At 43.0% G+C, this 24,816-nt stretch overlaps 1 protein-coding gene across 1 annotated transcript; it reads right to left on the bottom strand.

Moving 5' to 3' along the window:
* Window positions 1-432: 432 nt before the first annotated feature.
* Window positions 433-16,887, bottom strand: LOC110522487 (protein NEDD1). The gene is made up of 16 exons (XM_021600918.2): window positions 16,688-16,887; window positions 15,620-15,763; window positions 15,031-15,125; window positions 14,805-14,921; window positions 14,471-14,611; window positions 14,032-14,261; window positions 13,562-13,766; window positions 12,756-12,930; window positions 12,483-12,593; window positions 12,291-12,344; window positions 11,842-11,943; window positions 11,309-11,541; window positions 6,799-6,988; window positions 4,747-4,882; window positions 3,932-3,998; window positions 433-1,395 (listed from the first exon to the last, which is right to left on the bottom strand). The coding sequence occupies exons 2-16, from the start codon at window positions 15,753-15,755 to the stop codon at window positions 1,291-1,293; spliced, it is 2,097 nt and encodes a 698-aa protein (XP_021456593.2). The 5' UTR covers window positions 15,756-15,763; window positions 16,688-16,887; the 3' UTR covers window positions 433-1,290.
* Between the last annotated feature and the right edge of the window lie 7,929 nt (window positions 16,888-24,816).

Raw genomic sequence — 24,816 nt, 5'->3', positions numbered from 1 at the left:
CTCCGAGCTGCTGGCATAGAGCTCCTCTATCAGTGTTCGTCCTATGGTCCGTGCTAGATCTTTGGGACGTCCCTACCCTATGGAAGTTGACATTTTAAATGGGTAATGGTTAAGGACGTCCCAAGGATCCCAGATAGCACTGATCCTAAGGTTGCTTTTATTCCATTTTGATGATGTGGCTATGCAGTCTGATCTAGTTTTTCAATTCTTCCATTAGGAAGTATTTGGGCTCTAAGCATCAGATTTATTTTATTCAATACTATTACAGATGTTTAAGTATTATTTTGTAAGTGTTGTTGCACCTGTATTTCATTGTTAAATTAAAGAATTAACATGCCGTCTCTTTATGGAACCATTCACGGTGCATTGTAACTGAAAACGTTCAACGGTCACCTGCGTCACTCTAAAATCAGAATGAATTACATTAAGAGATTGTATGCATATTGAGTATTTATTTTCCTCTTATAAAAAAAATCTATAACAAAAGAAACTCAACTATGAGGAACAGAAACTTGGCGATGCAAACACCCTTCATAGAGGGGAGCTTGGCACCACTTTGCTTACAATAAGAGAAATCGATGACCGATATGGCCTTTTCTTACTTAGTCCACAACAAACACTATCATGATTATGTCTTCCAACAAAGGCATGCCCTAATTTATCTTCAGTATTCTAGTAAAAGCCAAAAGATACTATCAACTTCAACCATACTGAAGATAAGTATTTAAGGGCAATCCCAAGCTAATGCATCTTCCAATCCCTGGGTCCTTGCTGATCTCTCCTTCACAGATCTAAAAGGAATGAATAGGTATCAGCAATATTGTAACGTAGTTTGCATCATTACTTACACTTGTCCATTAGATCCACTGGTGGAGTCAACAAGGACCTGCGAGAGGAGAGACCGGTTTTGAATTGGGGTAAAATAGTGCCATGCCATCACGGGCCAGTCCAGCATGATAACCACTGTGTCATACCTTGTGACTGATAACATACTGGTCCAGCCCTTGGGTTACAACTAGTAAGGCACTTCTTAATTAATCCATTCCAAGGCCCTTGGCAAGTTTGACATGTACAAAATAAACTGGTGAGAATACAAAGGGTCCCTGCATGCCATGTAAAGAGACGGAGGGAATTAAACCAGGATACAAAAAAAGGCACATTTGGCCTTCAGAGTTCTGTCCCTGGAACGATTATTCCACATAGACTTTGAGCTCTGCGGAAGACTTTTGTCCGAGTTGAGAAGGGACAACAACTGTATCCAGGGGTGATTAACTCCATCAAGTCAACCTCTCAGTAACCGTCTCGGAGTCGCTTGTTCTCCTCCCTCAGCTTCTCAATCTCCTCCACCAGCGAGTCATTGACAGAGTACTTCTCGATCAGACCATGGATCTCGTTCTGAAAGGCAGCAAGGAACCAAGAGCAGGGTTTATACACATTTTGACAGAAGGAATAAAATGAAATATTATCGTTAAAATTTAATTAACTTTATGGCCTTATTCGCCAGTGTTGTGATAATTTTTTTGTGACTTGACGAAAACATGAATACATGCTAATAATGGCTAAACAGATAACTAACTATAGGGTACAATATACAGTTGAAGTCAGAAGTTTACATACACCTTAGCCAAATACATTTAATTCATTTAAACTCAGTTTCCTGACATTTAATCCTAGTAAAAACTCCCCGTCTTAGGTCAGTTAAGATCAGCACTATTTTAAGAATGTGAAATGTCAGAATAATAGTAGAGTGATTTATTTCAGCTTTTATTTCTTTCATCACATTCCCAGTGGGTCAGAAGTTTACATACACTCAATTAGTATTTGGTAGCATTGCCTTTAAATTGTTTAACTTGGGTCAAACGTTTTGGGTAGCCTTCCACAAGCTTACCACAATAAGTTGGGTGAATTTTGGCCCATTCCTCCTGACAGAACAGGTGCAACTGAGTCAGGTTTGTAGGCCTCCTTGCTCACACACGGTTTTTCAGTTCTGCCCACACATTTTCTATAGGATTGAGGTCAGGGCTTTGTGATGGCCACTCCAATACCTTGACTTTGTTGTCCTTAAGCCATTTTGCCACAACTTTGGAAGAATGCTTGGGGTCATTGTCCATTTGGAAGCTTCTAATGCCATGACATCATTTTATGGAATTTTTAAAGCTGTTTAAAGGCAGTCAACTTAGTGTATGTAAGAGGGAACACCCCCCTATCCACATTGATGGAACAGTAGTGGAGAGGGTAGTAAGTTTTAAGTTCCTCGGCGTACACATCACAAACAAACTGAATTGGTCCACCCACACAGACAGCATCGTGAAGAAGGCGCAGCAGCGCCTCTTCAACCTCAGGAGGCTGAAGAAATTCAGCTTGTCACCAAAAGCACTCACAAACTTCTACAGATGCACAATCGAGAGCATCCTGTCGGGCTGTATCACCGCCTGGTACGGCAACTGCTCCGCCCACAATCGTAAGGCTCTCCAAAGGGTAGTGAGGTCTGCACAACGCATCACCGGGGGCAAACTACCTGCCCTCCAGGACACCTACACCACCCGATGTCACAGGAAGGCCATAAAGATCATCAAGGACAACAACCACCCGAGCCACTGCCTGTTCACCCCGCTATCATCCAGAAGACGAGGTCAGTACAGGTGCATCAAAGCTGGGACCGAGAGACTGAAAAACAGCTTCTATCTCAAGGCCATCAGACTGTTAAACAGCCACCACTAACATTGAGTGGCTGCTGCCAACACACTGACTCAACTCCAGCCACTTTAATAATGGGAATTGATGTAAAATATATCACTAGACACTTTAAACAATGCTACTTAATATAATGTTTACATACCCTACATTATTTATCTCATATGTATACGTATATACTGTACTCTATATCATCTACTGCATCTTTAAGTAATACATGTATCACTAGCCACTTTAAACTATGCCACTTTGTTTACATACTCATCTCATATGTATATACTGTACTCGATACCAGCTACTGCATCTTGCCTATGCCGCTCTGTACCATCACTCATTCATATATCTTTATGTACATATTCTTTATCCCTTTACACTTGTGTGTATAAGGTAGTAGTTTTGGAATTGTTAGCTAGATTACTCGTTGGTTATTACTGCATTGTCAGAATTAGAAGCACAAGCATTTCTCTACACTCGCATTAACATCTGCTAACCATGTGTATGTGACAAATAAAATGTGATTTGATTTGATTTAAACTTCTGACCCACTGGAATTGTGATACAGTGAATAAGTGAAATAATCTGTCTAAACAATTGTAGGAAAAATTGCTTGTGTCACGCACAAAGTAGATGTCCTAACCGACTTGCCAAAACTATAGTTTGTTAACAAGAAATTTGTGGAGTGGTTGAAAAACAAGTTTTAATGACTCCAACCTAAGTGTATGTAAACTTACAACTTCAACTGTATGCTGGTTGTTAGCTTACATAACTGATGTGTATAATTGTAAGGGATACTTTTATGGATAATATTAACATTTACAGAGTGGGTGAGCGCCATTCAAGTGTATGTAAACTTCCGACTTCAACTGTATGTTTTGAATTGGCTGCCTCGCACATATGCAGGTGAGTCACGCAAACACAGATGCCCTAAAGTGTCATTCGGATCCTGGTTGATATGTTGATTTTTATTTGATTGATAACCTTAAAAATTACATTAACAGAAATGATACAATGATTTTCTATGACGTTTCCAGGCCTGAAAAATCCCATTTTAAAATGCCATGACTTTTCCAGGATTTTCATGATTGTACAAACCCTGCAAGAGGTCGGTTTGGGAAATGGAACCACAATGCAGACTGGTTTAGCGTGTGCTTTTATTGGGGACTCAAGTGTGGTGTGTAGTGGCCTATGTGTCACAATGGACCTGTGTGGAGTTAGACCAGAGGGACATGTCACATACCAGCTGAATGTAGAACTGTTTGACCATCTCCACCTGGAGGTTCACTATGTCTCGGTGGCAGGAGTCCCTGTGGAGGAAACGGGGTTAGCCAAAAATCTACTATTTGTTAGGAATTTTATGAGTAATGACTAAACAATATCTACATTTTAAATAGAACTATAACTAATTAAACTCTACTGTTTTATTATATCTGATTAATAATGTTAATTCATAAGGAAGGGATTGTGTAGCATGAAACAGGGGGTAATTAAACATAATAAATACCATTTCAGCTAGGTTGGGGAGGAATGGATTGTGGGTTTTTAAGTAAGCAAAAAGGGTTGTTAACCTATGGTTGAACCAACTCAACTTAGCTCTGGGATGTTTAGATAAGGCAGCGAGTGTTTTCCTGGGTTTTCCATTATCTGGAACTGTCTTCTAAATAGTGATGGATGAAGGTGAAGATTCCAGAAGTTAATCTTGATAAGTGTGTGTCTGGAGTGAGCGAGCTAGGGAGTTGGAATAAACTTTTGAACCTGCTTTGTCCTGGTTGATAGGAGGAAGGACAGTTTATAACCTATGACGTCATATTTTGTATATAAACTGTTGTTCGTGGTTACATGGCAGCGAGCTCCGAGAATAAATACTATTATCTAATTTTGATAAGACTGGTCTCTGTCTATTTTATGCAAATAGGAATCTTAAATTCTTATAAAATAGACTGAGTGAATTTAATTATAGGAATTATGAAATTCCAATGACACTATTGAACAGAGAAACGGTGCACAAGATGGTTCGGCAACTGTAAGTGATATGCTGTGAGAAGGTGCACCCACCGGAAGTCTTCCAGGGTCTCATGGATCATGTTGCGGATGAACTGGATCTGCAGAGATGTGAGGGGAGCCCCTCCACCCTCTGTTCCAACAGCCTCCACTATTCTCTCGGATAGCGAGGATGCCACTGCCAAAGACACTGACAGGGTATTTTTCATTAGTTTTGACAACACACTACCACACACTGTACATGTAATGCTGTGCATACATAATTTCATATTTTACAATACTGAACAAAAATAGGAACGCAACATACACCAATTTCAAATATTTACAGTTCATAAGTTATAATTAATAAGTAAATCAGTCAATTGAAATAAATAAATAAAGCCTTAATCTATGGATTTCACATGACTGGGAATACAGATGCATCTGTTGGTCACAGAAAACTTTTTTTTTAAGGTAGAGGTGTGGATCAGAAAACCAGTCAGTATCTGGTGTGACTACCATTTGCTTCGCATAGAGTTGATCAGGCTGTTGATTGTGGTCTGTGGAATACTGGATATAGCCTCACTACTGTTATTTTACTGTTGTTTTTTTATTTCTTTACTTATCCATTGTTCCCCGAATACCTATTTTTTTAGTTAAAAACTGCACTGATGGTTAAGGTCTGTAAGTAAGCATTTCACGGTTGTATTCAGTGCATGTGACAAATAAACTTTGATTTGATGTCCCACTCCGCTTCAATGGCTGTGCGAAGTTGCTAAAATTGGCAAGAACTGGAACAGACTGCAGTACACGTAAATACAGAGCATCCCAAACATGCTCAATTAGTAACATGTCTGGTGAGTATGCAGGAACATTTTCAGCTTCCAGGAATTGTGTATAGATCCTTGCGACATAGGGCCGTGCATTATCATGCTGAAACATGAGGTGATGGCAGAAGATTAATTGAATGGCACGACAATGAACCTCAGGACCTCGTCACGGTATCTCTGAGCATTAAAATTGCCATCAATTAAATGCAATTGTGTTTGTTATCCGTAGTCTATGCCTGCCCATATCATATAACCCCACCGTCACCACGGGGCACTCTGTTCACAACGGTGACATCAGTAAACCGCTTGCCCACTCAACACTATACACGTGGTCTGCAGTTGTGGGGCCGGTTGGACATACTGCCAAATTCTGAAAAATGATGGAGGCAGCTTATGGTAGGGAAATTAACATTCAATTATCTGGAATCTCTTACTCTTTTTTTCTCTTCGTGGTATCCAAACTTGGTAGTTACAGTCTTGTCTCATCGCTGCAACTCCTGTACGGACTCGGGAGAGGCAAAGGTCGAGAGCCATGCATCCGCCGAAACACGACCCAACCAAGCCGCACTGCTTCTTAACACAATGCCAGCTTAACCCGGAAGCCAGCCACACCAATGTGTCAGAGGAAACACCGTACACCAGGCGACAGTGTCAGCGTGCATGCACCCAGACCCACCACAGGAGTCGCTAGAGCGCGATGGGACAAGGACATCCCTGCCGGCCAAACCCTCCCCTAACCCGGACGACGCTGGGCCAATTGTGCGCCGCCCTATGAGGCTGCGACAGAGCTTGGACTCAAACCAGGACCTCTAGTGGCACAGCTAGCACTGCGATGCAGTGCCTTAGACCACTGCTCCACTCGGGAGGCCTGGTGGACATTCCTGCAGTCAGCATGCCAATTGCACGCTCCCTCAAAAAGAAGACATCGGTGGCATAGTGTTGTGTGACAAAACTGCACTTTTTAGAGTGGTCTTTTATTTTCCTCAGCACAAGATACACCTGTGTAATGATCATGCTGTTTAATCAGCTTCTTGATAATCCATCAACCTGACAGGTGTGGCATACCTTGGCAAAGTAGAAATGCTCACTAACAGGGATATAAAAACATTTTTGCGCATATGGAAAAATACTGGGGTCTTTTATTTCATCTCATGAAACATGGGACCAACACTTTACATGTTACGTTTATATTTTTGTTCTGTATAGTTATGATATAATACATGTTATGCTAAATTCATTGATATGGCATATTATCTACAGTTCTCACCCAAACAGACAAATAACAACACTAACTCACCTGGTACAATAATGGGCAGCACACCATTTAGGGGCGTGTTGTAGCTCAGCTGGGCCTGCAATTCATTGGTCCTCAGGCCGGGTTCAGTGGTGAAGAACGGCGGTGCTGGTTGGCTGTGTGAGGTCTGGGCTGATGACGTGAGCGTGGTTGGGCCTTCACCCTCCAGACTGGAACCACTGCCCTTCTCATACTGTCAGTCAAACAGACAACAGGTGAAGAGCAGCTTGAACATTGTCTCCAGTTTCAGTACTGCCTGGACCACAACTTGCTTAGAAGCCATTAAATCCTGCATCCATAGTCCTATTTTGAGAAGCCTTACAGTAGAAGCCAGGCATAAAATAATGCCTATTTTAGAGGGGGCTTGCTTATGGGTGGGCGACAACTTTCATCTGTATGAGAGGTTGACTATTGTGTACAATGCCTTCATAAAGCATTCACACCCCTTGACTTTTCCCACATTTTGTTGTGCTACAGCCTGAATTTAAAATTAGATTTTGTGACACTGGCCTACACACAATACCCTATAATGGCAAAGTGGAATTGTGTTTTTAGATTATTTTAAACAAATTAATTCAAAATGAAAAGCTGAAATCTCTTCAGTCAATAAGTATTCAACCCCTTTGTTATGGCGAGACAATCATTTCAAGAGTAAACATTTGCAGACATTGAATATCCCTTTGAGCATAGTGAAGTTATTAATTACACTTTGGATACATCCAGTCAATACAAAGATACAGGTGTTCTTCCTAACTCAGTTGCCAGAGAGGTGGGAAACCTCTCAGGGATTTCACCATGAGGCCAACAGTGACTTTAAACCGGTTACAGAGTTTAAAGCCTGTGATAGGAGAAAACTGTGGATGGATCAACATTAGTATTGTGGAGTAATTACAATCTAATTAACAGAGTGAAAATGAAGCCTGTACAGAACAAAAAAGATTCCAAAATATGCATCATGTTTGCAACAAGGCACTAAATCAAATCAAATTTTAGTCACATGCGCCGGATAAAACAGGTTTAGACCTTACAGTGAAATGCTTGCTTACAAGCCCCTAACCGACAACGCAGTTTAAAAAAAATATGGATAAGAATAAGAGATAAAAGTAACAAGTAATTAAAGAGCAGCAGTAAAATAACAATAGCGAGACTAGAACAGTCTATGACTAGGGTGGCTGGAGTCATTGACAATTGTTAGGGCCTTCCTCTGACACCGACTGGTATAGAGGTCCTGGATGGCAGGAAGCTTGGCCCCAGTGATGTACTGGGCTGTTCGCACTACCCTCTGTGGTGCCTTGCGGTCGAAGGCCGAGCAGTTGCCATACCAGGCAGTGATGCAACCAGTCATGCTCTCGATGGTGCAGCTGTAGAACCTTTTCAGGATCTGAGGACCCATGCCAAATCTTTTCAGTCTCCTGAGGGGAATAGGCTTTGTTGTGCCCTCTTTACGACTGTCTTGGTGTGCTTGGACCATTCTAGTTCGTTGGTGATGTGGACACCAAGAAACTTGAAGCTCTCAACCTGCTCCACTGCTGCCCCGTCGATAAGAATGGGGGCGTGCTCGGTCCTCTTTTTCCTGTAGTCCACAATACTCTCCTTAGTCTTGATCATGTTGAGGGAGAGGTTATTGTCCTGGCACCACAATGCCAGGTCTCTGACCTGCTGTCTTGTTGTTGTCGGTGATCAGGCCTACCACCGTTGTGTCATCTGAAAATGTAATGATGATGTTGGAGTCGTGCCTGGCTGTGCAGTCATGAGTGAACAGGGAGTACAGGAGGGGACTGAGCGCACACCCCTGAAAAGGGCCCCTGTGTTGAGGATCAGCGTTGCGGATGTGTTGTTACCTATCCTAATCACCTGGGTTGGCGGCCTGTCAGGAAGTCCAGGATCCAGTTGCAGAGGGAGGTGTTTAGTCCCAGGGTCCTTAGCTTATTGATGAGCTTTGAGGGCACTATGGTGTTGAACGCTGAGCTGTAGTCAATGAAAAGCATTCTCACATAGGTGTTCCTTTTGTCCAGGTGGGAAAGGGCAGTGTGGAGTGCAACAGAGATCGCAACATCTGTAGATCTGTTGGGGCGGTATGCAAATTGGAGTGGGTCTAGGGTTTCTGGGATGATGGTGTTGATGTGAGCCATGACTAGCCTTTCAAAGTACTTCATGGCTACAGATGCGAGTGTTACAGGTCAGTAGTCATTTAGGCAGGTTACTTTAGTGTTCGTGGGCACAGGCACTATGGTGGTCTGCTTAAAACATGTTGGCATTACGGACTCGGACAGGGAGTGGTTGAAAATGTCAGTGAAGACACTTGACAGTTGGTCTGCGCATGCTCGCAGTACACTACCTGGTAATCTGTCTGGTCCTGTGGCCTTGTGAATGTTGACCTGTTTAAAGGTCTTACTCACATCGGCTGTGGAGTGTGTGATCACACAGTCTTCCCGGAACAGCTGGTGCTGTCATACATGTTTCAGTGTTATTTGCCTCGAAGTGAGCATAGAAGTAGTTTAGCTCGTCTGGTAGACTCATGTCACTGGGCAGCTCTCGGCTGTGCTTCCCTTTGTAGTCTGTAATGGTTTGCAAGCCCTGCCACATAAGACGAGCATCGGAGCCGGTGTAGTACGATTCGATCTTAGTCCTATATTAACGCTTTGCCTGTTTGATGGTTCGCCGCAGCAGCTCTGGCCTGTAATCCATGGCTTCTAGTTGGGGTCACTGTGGGGACGACGTCATCAATGCACTTATTGATGAAGCCAATGACTGATGTGGTGTACTCCCCAATGCCATCGGAGGAATCCTGGAACATATTTGTCTGTGCTAACAAAACAGTCCTGTAGCTTAGCATCTGCTTCATCTGACCACTTTTTTTAAATCGATCTAGTCACTGTTGATTCCTACTTTAATTTTTGCTTGTACGCAGGAATCAGGAGGATAGAATTATGGTCAGATTTGCCAAATGGAGGGCGAGCTTTGTATGCGTCTCTGTGTGTGTAAAGGTGGTCCAGAGTTATTTTCCTTACTGGTCGCACATGTGACATGCTGGTAGAAATTAGGTCAAACAAATTTAAGTTTCCCTGCATTAAAGTCCCCGGCCACTAGGAGCGTCGCCTCTGGGTGAACGTTTTCTTGTTAGCTTATGGCGGAATACAGCTCATTCAATGCTATCTTAGTGCCAGCCTCTGACTGTGGTGGTATGTAAACAGCTACGAAGAATACAGATGAAAACTCTCTCGGTAGGTAGTGTGGTCAACAGCTTATCATGAGATACTCTACCTCAAGCGAGCAATAGCTTGAGACTTCCTTAGGTATCGTGCACCAGCTGTTATTTACAAAAATACATAGTCCGCCGCCCCTTGTCTTACCAGACGCCGCTGTTCTTTCCTGCCGGTACATCGTATAACCAGACGTATGTTGATATTGTCATCATTCAGCCACGTGAAGCATAAGATGTTACAGTTTTTAATGTTCCGCTGGTAGTTTAATATTCCGCGTAACTCATCGATTTTATTCTCCAAGGATTGTACGTTTGCTAGCAGAATGGAGGGAAGTGGGGGTTTATTCGATCACCTACGAATTCTCAGATGGCAGCCGCCCTTTGGCACCTCTTTCGCCGCCTCCTCTTCATACAGATCACTGGGACCGGGTCCTGTTCCCGAGGAAGCGGTATATCCTTCGCGTCGGGCTTGTCAGAGTCGTGAAAGGAAAAAAAAGGATTCTGCCAGTCCGTGGTGAGTAGTAGCAGTCCTGATGTCTAGAAGTTATTTTCGGTCAAAAGAGACGGTAGCGGCAACATTATGTACAAAATAAGTAACAAACAATGCAAATAAACACAATCTGTTGGGGGCACGTAAAACGTCTGCCGGTGCTGTCTAACACTGCAAACACTGCAAATCCAATAAATTACTCAGTACCACTCTCTGTATTTTCAAGCATAGTGGTGGCTGCATCATGTTATGGATTAGCTTGTAATCATTAAGGACTGAGGAGTTTTTCCAGGATAAAAAAAAGATACGGAATGGAGCTAAGCACAGGTAAAATCGTAGAGGAAAACCTGGTTCAGTCAGCTTTCCACCAGACACAGGGAGATTAATTCACTTTTCAGCAGGACAATAACCTAAAACACAAGGCCAAATCTACACTGGAGTTGCTTACCAAGACAGAGAATGTTCCTGAGTGGCTGAGTTACAGTTGACTTAAATCTACACCAAGACCTGAAAATGGTTGTTTAGCAATGATCAACAACAAATGACAGAGCTTGAAGACTTTTGACAGGATAAACAGAGACTAAATCAGGAGTTTCATTTCTGGTTCTGGGGCTTCCCTGATCGGTACCTTTTTGTTCCAGCCCAACACTATCACAATTGATTCAAGTAATGAATGTCCTTAAGTATTTGTATCAGGTCTGATAGTGTTGGGCTGGGAAGACCCCAGGACAATAATTGAATACTCCTGGTTCAAATGGTCTGTGTCAGCATTCCAAGTTGGTCATGGTACAACAGCTGATTGAATAAGGTAGACTGACCCTTTTTGAGTCCTGTGTGTCTGTCTGCGCTGGTGCAGGGGGCATGGCTAGCTCCTCTTTGATTGGTGAAGGGGTCTGGAAGACAGGCAGGGGGCTGTAACAGCACCCTCCTCCAAGGGTGCCCAGGGGAGTCTTGTGGTGTGGGGGACCACCAGAGTAGGTAGGGAGGAAGTCCAGATTGTTTCCTTTCTTCCCATTTGATTCATCTGCAGTCATTCCATGGGTTTTGTAATCTGCAAAGATTAAGAAAATCAATGGCGTTACCGTACCTATAGACTTCCAGTCATTACGCTATTGCTAGTTAAGTGTCTGCTCACGAAACTACCGATAACTTCCTCCATACTGCAGGCAGAGGCATAAAAATTGTATCCTCAAGTTCATCTGACCATGGGTAAGTAGAACAGGGTTAATGCAAGAATCTCTCAGTATCCCTCTATTAAAGTGGAAAGGGTTTGAAAAAGTTTGCAGGTTTGTGAAGCTGGGCAGAACAATGTGAACTTTTAATGTCAAGAGACACACAAATAAAATCTCACCCTCTCTAACAGGAGAGAAAATGTCCAGACTGTTGCGTCCCACTTTGCTGAACTTCTCCATGCTTTGCTGCCCTTCTCTGGAGAACATATCCAAACTGATCGCTATGGTACATACAAACAACAGTCACAAATGTGGTCTCAATCATGTACACCAGTATATATGAGATGTACAGTGGACAGTGAACTTTATTGAATGTTTATAGCAGTGTTTCTCAATCAATTCCTGGATGAACCCCACATGGTGCACATTTTTGTTCTAGCCCAGCACTAACACACCCAATTCAACTACTAGCCAAGCCCTTGATTAGTTGCATCAGGTTTATTACAGAGGGATAATTGAAAAAGATGCACGTCTTCAACTCATGGTTAGCGGTGCAGGGTCCTCATGACCATTCATTCAACGAGATAACTACTTGAACTGTAAAAGAGGACATGGCAAATACACCTACCTTTCCCTTTGATTCCACCAGAAGCATCACCACTCATCCCGTGGGCTTTGTAATCTAAAGACAAAGAAAACAAGCTGTCAGTTTGAAAAGAAAACAGAGAGGAGAGAGAGACTAACAACCAAATCTAAACTTGATATATCAGAGAGTAAGTTGAAACTAAATTGAAGAATCAAAGACAAGTGTGGAGCTCACCGTCTTTTACAGGGGAGAAGATGTCCAGGCTGTTTCTACCCACGCTGCTGAACTTGTCCAGACTAGGCAGGCAGTCAACACCCAGCTGGTCCTCTGCCTCTCTGTGTGTGCCTACACACACACACACACACACACACAAACACACAATCTGCTCTCTGGACCTCTAAGCTAAGGTTTGACTAGCACTGGTCTAGACCATTAATTGAAAATCGGCTGGTGTTTCAGGTCAGGATGTTGGCCAGAGTATATTTGAGGTACTAGAGCGAGTCTGACCTGTGCCCTGGGCTTGTCCATCCCTTCTTTCTACTGCATGGTGTGCAGGCAGGCTAGAGGGGGGATTGGAGGTGGAGCTAGGGGTAGTTACTGGTAGGTAGGTACTACCCAGCCTGGCTGAGATCCTCTTGCGTGTCTGGGCCCTGGAAGACTTGCTGGAAGCTATTTTACTGGACTAACAAGGGAAAAACCAAGGGACATGGTTAGCTTGCAAAGGTCAAGTTTAATTGATCTCAGGTAACACATGCCAGTTAAATACATACAAGCTACAATACTGTCTCTATTGAGATCTGTATTTAAGGTTTTAGAAGCATTTGGGTCCTTTATTAGTCAGGAGCCCATAGCCATACAATGCAGGTTTACAGTGCATGCTGTCAAGAGATACACGCTGAACTGACAAAGTGCATTACTCTGGGCAAATGCTTACTGTAAAAACAAAAGGGCACAGCATTTCCCATCAAGTGAAATAGAACACTCAATACAAAAGCATTTATGCCACAATAAGTGTCAAACTATTTACATAAATTAAGGAATAAATAAAAAATAAAAAAAGAGTTGGTTCCGTACAACATGCACAACAGACCAAAGAAAAACCACATGGTCTTGGCGTGCCTCCTTGCGCAAACAAATGTCATCCCAAAATCTCAAAACCAGTGTCTCAGTCACAGTACAGCTGCAGTCCCTAACAAAAATAAAATTTGAACTTTTGAAGTTTAGGAAATTCCAATTCAGGGATTTTAAAGAGTGCTGTTTATTTTAAACTTTTCAAATTTTGTGGGCCAAGTGGGCTGTGGTGTGTAGCCTACCTTGAGGTGTCTGCTCTGGGAACTCTGGAAGCGCAAGCTGGTGATGGAGGTCTTGTGTGCCGCGGCAGTCTTAGTAGGGGAGCTGAGGTTGCGCAGGTCGTACAGGTACAGTCTGCCCTGGGTGGAGCCCACTACCAGCCCTGCCCCATCTGGAGTGAAGTCAATGGCCGTCAACGGGGACTCCACACACATGTTGCGGAGAATACTGCGAGAGAGGCAGCAGAAACAAACATCAACACTGTACTTAAAAGCACAAGAGCCAGTTCTAAAGTCCCCTTCACGCTGTTGAAGAACTAATCACTAGTAAAGGACAGCATCATTGACAAAGTACAAAATAATGTGAATGTGTTTTGACCCCCAAAAATTGCAACAACAAAGCTTGTAAAAAAATACCAAGGTAACAGGCTCTCTCTCAGTCAAACAGTATATCTCTAAACTTGTTTGGTCAATACTAAACCCCATGCTCTTACATCTTGCTGGAGGTGTCATAGCAGATGATCTTCTTGTCCAGGCCAACGGTGACAAAGAGCAGGTCGTTGGCAGGAGAGAAGGCCAGGCCTGAGGCGGGGGCCTTGTGGGCTCCATCGAACACGTGCAGCTCCTTCTGAGTGTTGGCGTCCCACAGGACCACCGAGCCGCTATCTGACACACTGCCCAGCAGGGAGCGCTTAACCACAGAGTACTTCAGGTCGTGGATGGGCTGAGGTGGGAGGAACGTAATTTTAGACCTGAGGCATTTTAATTGTCCCCAATTTTGTCATTGTCTTTTATCCTTCAGCCTCATATTGATTTGATGACCAGTAACAACCCCTAGCCCCTACCACTCAGGCACTGGGATAGAATTGGCTAAGTATAAGCAAAGGGTCATGGTTACAGTGTTAAGTGTGTCAGGTCCAACAGAACACTCACTTGGTTGATGCCGTGTCCAAATGCATTACTGGACAGGTTGGTGGTGATGCTGTGCAGGATGATGTCACCACTGGTGGAGCCCGAGGCGATGTAGCTGTCACTGCCGTTGAAGGACACGCACGTCACCTCCTCTTTGTGGTCCTGGTGAGAGAGACATGTGAGGATGTAGATTGTGCCTTGAGTTCTTGAGCCTCAGTGCTAGTAATACAGGTAACTCTAAAATGCCTTGATATCTACACCGAAAGCTTGGACCAGGTGTTCGGGTGAGATGTGTTCGAAATATAGGTACTAGAACATAGTTACCATGGGTAGGGTCACAGGTAAGACAGAGTACCTTGAGGGTGCGATGAAGCCTCTTGGCCTTCAGGTCCCAGATGTTAACAGAGTTATCAAGCCCCCCACTCACTAGGTACTGGGACGTTGAGTTCAGACTCACACGTGTCTGCTTTTTCTGAGGACAAAAAAATATAATAATGTGACAACATGCGGGAGGGTAATGAATTAGAATGGAACTGAAAGAGTATTTTACTGGCCCTGGCTGTCAGGCCACATACACTCACCCCCTCTGCAAGCTCCACCACTGGGATAGGAGCGGACTTGAGACTGGATACCACCAGCTTGTCTCCTATACTGCTGGCACTTACAAGATACTGATCTGAGGAGTCAAGGCAACTGACTGCATATTGTCATTTATGTCACAGAACAAAACTGGGTGGATGATAAAAATGACCTAAAAAATAAATAGTTTACATGAAGGTGTGGGGGCTGCTCACCACTATGGTTCAACTAGAATGTGATGAGAGCAAAGGAAAAAAATAGATATAATCCATTATAACAGCGGTACCGGAGTGCCAAGTCTAGGACAAAAAGGCTTCTCAACAGTTTTTACCCCCCAAGCCATACTACCTCAATAAGCCTGACTAACAGGTATATAGCCTTGCTACTCTTTTTCAAATGTCTTTCTACTATTGTTTGATTTCTTTACTTACCTACACACACTTTTTTTTTTGCACCATTGGTTAGCGCTTGTAAGTAAGCATTCCACTGTAAGGTTTACACCTGTTGTATTCGGCGCACGTGACAAATAAACTTTGATTTGATTTGAACATAGGTACATGGACATACCCAGAGGGTTAGTAAGAAGGATACTGTTGCTGCTCCAGCACACTTGGGCCACAGGGTGTGTAGCGCTGTGCGGGTTAAACTGTTCCAAAACTGTCATGGAGGCTGAGTCCCAGATCTTAACACAGTCACCCGACGACACCAGATGCGTCACCTCCTCCATAGCAACGGCTGCAGAGACACAAGGACCGCTGTTAGTGATGGCGCGCACACACACTCCCCCGTTGTCAGGTGGATGCAAAATGAGATGCGTTTACTGAGAAATAACGCTGCTGCCAAGAAGCAAAGATGTTTTGAGCTTGCAGCGGGTGTATTTTCTCTGCAGTGAGACTGCCATGACAAAGACCCCGAGTGTTCAATGATAGAGAACTACCTCCCATCTACAGAGAGAAAGCCCATGTTAAGATAATTATTTCACAACAAATTTTCAGAGAAGCGAAAACAACGTTAATGACGTAGCTAATAAATGAGCAAGCTATACAGAAGAAATGCATAATAAAAAAAGTGCAAATGACATTTCAATTGGTAACAGGCTATTTAGGTTAGCTAGCCCAAATGGAGATTTGAGCAAAGCTGAGAAAAGTTCTTATCAAACATTGCTACATGCACTATCAGCTAACTACTCAGCTTTTAGTCACGTTAGCTATATTTATCAAGTCACAAGAACATTAGCTAGCTAACACCATTAGCAAAACAGCTAGATAACGTTAGCCAACTAAGCTAAAATGTAAACAGCTAGATAAGTTAGTTAGCCTGAATTGGCAAGCGAGTTGGTGGTTCTTTTGACTATTCAAAATTATCAAAACGTACAACAAAGCTGCTGTAAACACCTAAGTTAAATGGATAACTAGTGAACCTACTAACGTTAATTAACTAGTTAACCACAGGTAGCTAACGTTAGCTAATTAGTTGAGACTACTTATGTGAAGAAAGAGTAGCTAGCATGTAAACGTTAGCCAGTGGCTAAATTTGATCAAGTTGCTAGCTAGCAAACGTTAGATTAACTAAATAAAGTTTAAAGTACAGGGTTTGGTTATACTATCTAGCTAAAGTCATTAGTCAATGCGAGCTTGTCAATTCATGGCACTCACTTACCTGTTCCTGATTTCCTTGTGAAATTGTCCTATGAATTGTCTGTCGAAAGACTGGAATTGTCACAAACAATTTCAATAGTGTGCAATTGCAACCCGCAATTGGCGGCGATCCTGCATGTGGGCATTCCTGCATTTGCAGCCAGGACAGCGGCCCCCCAAGTCCCCAGGGTTCCAGTTGGGAAGCAAGCCATCTCATGTATACAGAGGACACTGGCGGTACTGCAGTTTAACTGACGCCGAGCCCAGAAAGACCACTCATAGACGCCCCCATAGAGAACTCCATTCCACATCAGGTAACTGATGGAAGCAGTAAAATTATATATAAAAAAAACACAGATAAAATACACCTTATGGAACAGCGGGGGACTGTGAAGCAACACAAACATAGGCAAAGACACATGCATACACGTGATAACATACGCACTATACACAGGTACACATGGATTTTGTATGTGGTTGTGGTGGAGTAGGGGCCTGAGGGCACACAGTGTGTTTTGAAATCTGTAAATGTATTGTAATGTTTTTTAAAATTGTATAAACTGCCTTAATTTGTCTGGATCCCAGGAAGAGTAGCTGCTGCATTGGCAGCAGGTAATGGTGATCCATAATAAGTTAAGACTTATTCAGACTGTGTTGTTTGTAACTACCCTGGTAGGTTGGCTGACAACCTGAATCAGGTTGCAGGCACTGGTTACAGTTTAAATGTTTTTCTTGAGTGGGCAGCTTAATGAAAGCCAGTCAATATTTAAATCACCCAGAAAATATACTTCCCTGTTGATATCACATACATTATCAAGCATTTCACACATATTATCCAGATACTGACTGTTAGCATTTGGTGGTCTGTAGCAGCTTCCCACAAGAATGGGCTATAGGTGAGGCAGATTAACCTGTAGCCATATTACTTCAACAGTATTTAACATGAAATCCTCTCTAAGCTTAACAGGAATGTGATTCTGAATATAGACTGCATCACAACCTCGTTGGCATTTCTGTCTTTTTGGTAGATGTTATAACCATGTATTGCTACCACTGTATCATCAAAGGTATTATTTAAGTGAGTTTCAGAGATAGTCAGAATATGAATGCCATCTGTTACAAGCAAGTTGTTTACTTCATTAACCTTATTTCTTACTAAGCTGCATATGTTAATATGGGCTATTTTTAGCACTTTTCTGGGTTATTGTTTTGAATGCTTTATTGGGAAGGTTATCAGAAGTAGACTTGCTCATGTTATTTACATTGGAGCTGATAGTGCACGGTGAGCTGCACACAGTGGACGTCCTACTAGGGCACATCACCTCAGTGCTAACAGTGTAACTCTGGTTCATAGGCACATGATTATTGCATACAATAGCTGTAGGATCAACAGAGTTATTCAGGGCAGTTAGGGGGACATAAATTAAATTACTTACATTGTGTCTGCCAACGCCCCTGGGATAATGTACATTTGATGCAGCATTATGACAACTCAGTGTCACAATGGTAGGGATTAACTGAACTGGTCTTGAGTCCATTTTCACAAGTTCTGAGCTAGCCCTCCTGATATTGTTTGACCCCACATGGACTACAACAGTGTCAGTCGATGATGACAGCTGGTGAAACAGCCGAGGAGGTCCGGTCGTTCTTTCGCCTCAAGTGATTTAGAAGACCCCTCAAGACCGAAGGGAGGTGGGGCCCGATGGACCTGAGCCGGCTGTAGTATCCATCGTGGATGATGCATGGGCCGGGTCTCTTTGGCAGCCTCACGGTCTGATGAGGGTGGGAGCTCTGAGGATCTGAACCCAAGGTAGAAGCCACCGGAGAAGGAGACAGAACAGAGGACCAAGGCTCAGGTACCTCCTGATCCGATCTTGAATCGGAAGCCGCTAAGGAAGAAGGCGCTTGAACCTCTGGATCCAGGGTGGCAAAGCCAGTTCTGGTCTGTTTAACATCTCCAAGGAGGCACCAGTTGCCAGAGGAAGCTTTCTTCGTCTTCCATGGCGCGTGACATATCTCCATGGCTGGTTGGTTGGGTCGAGAACAGAAACATCCCCTAAGTCCGTTCTCCAGGGAAGAGGGAGACTTCTTCGAGGAGGGATCCCTGCAGAGTCCCGGCCATTCGGCTGTGGAGAGGCGACGCGGCAGCAACACTTCCACCAGACCAGAGCTGCGTCCGGCTACTGGGGTGGAAGGAATGTCATAATATCCTATGTCATGTCTAAATAGAGTGTTGTGAACATTGACTGAACTTTGGCTAATGCTGACCAAAAGCTCAGTTTTAATGGATGATGTCTGGTGAAAGTAGATACTCCTCAGTTCCACCATCCCACTCAGCTCCTTATTATAGCACCCTAAGGCAACGCCCACAATAAAAAGCCCCATTGGCCAAAAATGCAGCCTACCACTCATGCCCTCCTCCTTGTTTGGCTCAAATAATTTGTTTCCATCCAAACCTCCATACCTCTTCCTCCATTTGCGTCATAGAGAATGGGTTCTCTGGAAACTGGAAAAGCAAAAGATGTTCAGTATATTAGTTGGTATATTTTTGTCAATAAATATGATTGTTTATCTTGGTAACCAAATTACATTGTCTCTCTCAATAGATTGGGCTACAAAGTGTCACAACCAAATGAAACAAGCAAATTATTTCCTGTTTATAATTAATGGATCAAGTGAAGGACAATGACAACACTTGAATAGCACAGTTAAAAAGTAGTAATGGCGCAGAAGGAGATGGCCGCCGTCTTACGATCCAGTAACCAATTGTGCTAATGTATATGTTTTTTTTGCGTTATTTGTAACTTATTTTGTACATAATGTTTCTGACACCATGTCTTATGCCTGAAAAGAGCTTCTTGATATCAGGGCAGCGTACTGGAGGAATTCTTCTTCTTCAACGAGTCGGACGGGAAGGTTTTACTCCAGACACCTGACAAGGCCCTCATCCCCGTCATTCGCAGGAGGAAAAAATGTAGATGTCGTGAACAAAGGTCCGGGTGCCTTGTAAGGATCCATCGCCGGGAGGGTAATCTACCTTTACCATCGGTCCTATTAGCCAACGTATAATCAATCAATAAAAAAATAGACTAACTACGAACACATATATCCTACTAACGGGACATTTAAAAACTCTAATATCTTATGTTTCACAGAGTCGTGGCTGAACGACGACATGTAAGCTTTGTAAGCTTTTCGGCAGCATAGAACAGTGGCCTCTGGTAAGACAAGGGGCGGCGACCTATGCATATTTGTAAACAACAGCTGGTGCACGAAATCTAAGGAAGTCTCAAGGTTTTGCTCACCTGAGGTAGAGTATCTCATGATAAGCTGTAGACCACACTATTTACCAAGAGAGTTTACATCTATATTTTTCGTAGCTGTTTATATACCACCGCAGACCGATGCTGGCACTAATACCGCACTCATTGAGCTGTATACGGCCAAAGGCAAAATGGAAAGCGTTCATCTAGAGGCGGCGCTCCTAGTGGCCAGAGACTTTAATGCAGGGAAACTCAAATCTGTTTTACCTCATTTCTATCAGCATGTTAAATGTGCAACCAGAGGGGAAAAAACTCTAGACCACCTTTACTCTACACACAGAGATGCGTACAAAGCTCTCCCTCGCCCTCCGTTTGGCAAATCTGACTGTAATTCTATCCTCCTGATTCCTGCTTACAAGCAGAAACTAAATCAGGAAGCACCAGTGACTCGGTCAAGAAGAAATTGGTCAGATGAAGCAGATGCTAAGCTAGAGGACTGTTTTGCTAGCACAGACTGGAACATGTTCCGGAATTCTTCCGATGGCATTGAGGAGTACATCACATCAGTCACTGGCTTCATCAATAAGTGCATCAATGACGCCGTCCCCTTATAAGCTTCCGGGACTCTAACCCGGGGGCTTATAAGAAATCCCGCTATACCCTCCGACGAACCATCAAACAGGCAAAGCGTCAATACAGGACTAAGATCGAATCGTACTACATCCGCTCCGACCCTTGTTGGATGTGGCAGGGCTTTAAAACTATTACAGACTACAAAGGGAAGCACAGCCACGAGCTGCCCAGTGACACAAACCTACCAGATGAGCTAAATTACTTCTATGCTCCCTTTGAGGCAAGTAACATGCATGACAGCACCAGCTGTTCCAGACGACTGTGGGATCATGCTTTCCGTAGCCGATGTGAGTAAGACCTTTAAACAGGTCAACATTCACAATGCCGCAGGGCCATATGGATTACCAGGACGTGTACTCCGAGCATGCTCTGACCAACTGGCAAGTGTCTTCACTGACATTTTCAACCTGTCCCTGACTGAGTCTGTAAAACCAACATGTTTTAAACAGGCCACCTTTAAAAAAAAAATTATACTGTGTTATTGACTTGTTTATTGTTTACTCCATGTGTAACTCTGTGTTGCTGTCTGTTCACACTGCTATGCTTTATCTTGGCCAGGTCGCAGTTGTTAATGAGAACTTGTTCTCAACTAGCCTACCTGGTTAAATAAAGGTGAAATAAATAATAAATAAATAGTCCCTGTGCCCAAGAACACTAAGGTAACCTGCCTAAATAACTACCGACCCGAAGCACTCATGTCTGTAGCCATGAAGTGCTTTCAAAGGTTGGTAATGGCTCACATCAACACCATTATGCCAGGAGCCCTAGACCCACCCAAATTTGCATACCACCCCAACAGATCCACAGATGATGCAATCTCTATTGCACTCAACACTGCCCTTTCTCACCTAGATAAAATGAACACCTATGTGAGAATGCTATTCATTAATGCCAGCTCAGCGTTTCACACCATAGTGCCCTCATAGCTCATCACTAAGCTAAGGACCCTGGGACTAAACACTTCCCTCTGAAACTGGATCCTGGACTTCCTGACGGGCTGCCCCCAGGTGGTTAGTGTAGGGAACAACACATCCGCCACGCTGATCCTCAACACAGGGGCCCCTCAGGGGTGTGTTCTCAGTCCCCTCCTGTACTCCTTGTTCACTCATGACTGCATGGCCAAGCACGACTCCAACACCTTCATCAAGTTTGCCGATGTCACAACAGTGTTAGGCCTGTTCACCGACAACGATGAGACAGCCTATAGGGAGGAGGTCAGAGACCTGGTCGTGTGGTGCCAGGACAACAACCTCTCCCTCAATGTGATCAATACAAAGGAGATGATTGTGGACCACAAGAAAAGGAGGACCGAGCACGCCCCCATTCTCATCGTCAGGGCTGTAGGGGAGCAGATTGAGAGCTTCAAGTTCCTTGGCCAACAAACTATCATGGTTCAAACACACTAAGACAGTTGGGAAGAGGGCACGACAAAGCCTATTCCCCTCAGGAGACTGAAAAGATTTGGCATGGGTCCTCAGATCCTCAAAAGGTTCTACAGCTGCACCCTCGACAGCACTGGTTGCATCACTGCCTGGTATGGCAACTGCTTGGCCTCCGACTGCAAGGCACTACAGAGGGTAGTGCGTACGGCCCAATACATCACTGAGGCCAAGCTTCCTGCCATCCAGGACCCCTATATCAGGAGGAATGTCAGAGGAATGCCCTAAAAACTCCGGCCACCCTAGTCATAGACTGTTCTCTCTGCTACCACACGGCAAGTGGTACGGGAGCATCAAGTCGAGGTCCAAAAGACTTCTTAACAGATTCCACCCCCAAGCCATAAGACTCCTGAACAGCTAATCAAAGGGTTTCCCAGACCACTCTTTTACACTGCTGCTACTCTCTGTTTCTAATCTATGAATAGTTACTTTAACTCTACCTACATATACATATTACCTCAATTACCTCGACTAACCAGTGCCCACACCCATTGACTCTGTACCGGTACCCCCTGTATATAGCCTTGCTTGTTATTTTACTGCTGCTGTTTAATTATTTGTAACTTTTATTTTCTATTAAAAGAATTAACATCTATTTTTTACTTAACAGTTTTTTTTCTTAACTTCTTAAAGCGTTGTTGGTTAAGGGTTTGTCAGTAAGCATTTCACTGTTGTATTCGGCGCATGTGACAAATACAATTTGATTTGATTTGATTTTAATGGACACCAGCAAGAGTAGATGTTGTGATGGTAACATCAAACCATTTACTTGGTTTTAAACAATGTTGTGCATAACTAACCATGTTCCAAATGCATTAGGACCATTGACCTCCACTAAGACAAGTCTAGTCTTGATTTGGGGGATAAGTAGTGTCCATCTCTAGCTGAGTTATGACATGTCAATCTATCATTAGCGTCTCCACTTGAAACAGCACCTGGGCTGCATGTTTCCGTTGGTATGTGCTACCTTGCCTTCAGTTAACTTCCATTGCATTGAACTTTTTTGCTATGACTGGAAAATTTGTAAGCTATTGCTTTTCCTAACATCTGACTATTTTGATAAATATTAGTTATTCTTACCATAGATAAGGATTTCCCTCTGTGTCTTGGCTTGGATTGTTTTCCATTGAGGGATGAGTCTGTCACTGGATACTTGTTCCACATGTGAGTGTGTGTGCTGTGTGTTATGCTGCTTGCTCTGAAGTTTCTGAATGGGATGAACTTAAAGGGGACCCAGTGAGAAAGTGGGTGGGATATTATTTCAGACGGAATGCTGAACCACTCAAATGCAAGGAAAGGCAGTCATAGGTGTTTTTCAGGGGTGGGATAACATTATAGAATGTGAACATGCTGTAACACCTTGAAGTTTAGGAGCACCAATAAGGACTGCATTACACATTCACAAGCAATACATAAGAATTTACGAAATGTTTACTTTAGAGCCTGCAAATTTCTGTTAAAGCTGCAACATGTAACTTTTGGGGTGACCCGACCAAATTTACATTGAAATGTTAGTTATCGATCTGTCATTCTTATTGAAAGCAAGTCTAACAAGCGGTAGAACTGTTTTATGTGCGCAATTTCTATGCTCCCCGTTGTTAGGCTTCGTTTTTGCGTCTTTTACTTTTGGTTTTGTAAAATACAATATTATAGTTTATGGAAAATATTTTTCACAGCGGTTTAGATGGTACAATGATTCTCTGCATTTGCTTGTTTTGTCACATAAACTGAAAATAGGCAAACTATTTGAATTTTAGCAACCAGGAAATGGCGGAGCGATTTCTGCATAGTGCTTCTTTAAAGTTATGTCACAGTATATCACTATACTGCAGTTGTTAAGTTAACACTGTAGTTATTTAATTTCATACGTATTTATGTTGTTTGTAACCTACTGCTGTGTGTTTTATGGCAAATGAATGAAGTTCTTATGTAGCTGCCCTTCAACTAAAGTAATACAGAACATGTTGAAGTATACAAGACATAAAAAGTGAGCGAATTGTTATGTGGGCAAATTGTTATGAATTTAATTTTCTGAATGCCTTTACACAAAACAAAAACGTTTAGAAAACATGCGCAGATAACGCGCAGAGTTGACACCGATGGAGACACGCTGTTGCAACTTGCCATGCGCAGGCAGACCTGTGTGAAATTAGCCACAATAAGGATTAGCCACAAAACTGCCATTTGCAGTTCGCCTTCATAATAAAGGTCCCCAATTGAAAATGATTAAAATGAATACAAATAGTGGAATCATGCCCTATTTTGACGAGATAATGCTAAACAAGTTCGGAATGTTGTTATATAAATTCAGCAAATGACAAAAATGTGTTAATTTTTTCTGTTGATAAAAATCTGTTGAAATCACACTGTGGGTGTATTAGACTTTATAATTGTGTTGGGGGCATACTTACAATGCCTTCAAAAAGTATTCACACCCCAGCTGGAATTGTTAAATGGATTACACTGAGATTTGTGTCACTGGCCTACACACAATAACCCATAATGTCAAAATGGAATTATGTTTTTAGAAATCTTTACGAATTAATAAAAAATGAAAAGCTGAATGTCTTGTGTCAGTAAGTATTATTCCCCTTTGTTACGGCATGCCTAAATACATTCAGGAGTAAAGATCTCCTTAAGAAGTCACATAATAAGTTGCATGTACTCACTCTGTGTGCAATATTAGTGTTTAACGTGATTTTGGAGCGACTACCTCATCTCTGTACCCCACACATACAAGGTCCCTCAGTCGAGCAGTATTGATGCAAACATGATGCAACTGTAGCTAAGATGGGGTGAGGTCTGTTTCATAATAA

The sequence above is a fragment of the Oncorhynchus mykiss genome, chromosome 1 (assembly GCF_013265735.2).
Source record: "Oncorhynchus mykiss isolate Arlee chromosome 1, USDA_OmykA_1.1, whole genome shotgun sequence".
NCBI classification, from domain to species: domain Eukaryota; kingdom Metazoa; phylum Chordata; class Actinopteri; order Salmoniformes; family Salmonidae; genus Oncorhynchus; species Oncorhynchus mykiss.
The sequence above is the reverse complement of the archived record's forward strand: the minus strand, read 5'-3'. Positions and strand labels throughout refer to the sequence as shown.

Coding starts and splice junctions, on each gene's coding strand:
- LOC110522487 (XM_021600918.2), bottom strand. CDS start 15,755: ATGGAGGAGGTGACGCATCTGGTGTCGTCGGGTGACTGTGTTAAGATC. Junction 14,922..15,030: donor TGGTGGAGCTTGCAGAGGGG/GTGAGTGTATGT, acceptor TTTTGTCCTCAG/AAAAAGCAGACACGTGTGAG. Junction 11,944..12,290: donor TGGTGGAATCAAAGGGAAAG/GTAGGTGTATTT, acceptor TATGTACCATAG/CGATCAGTTTGGATATGTTC.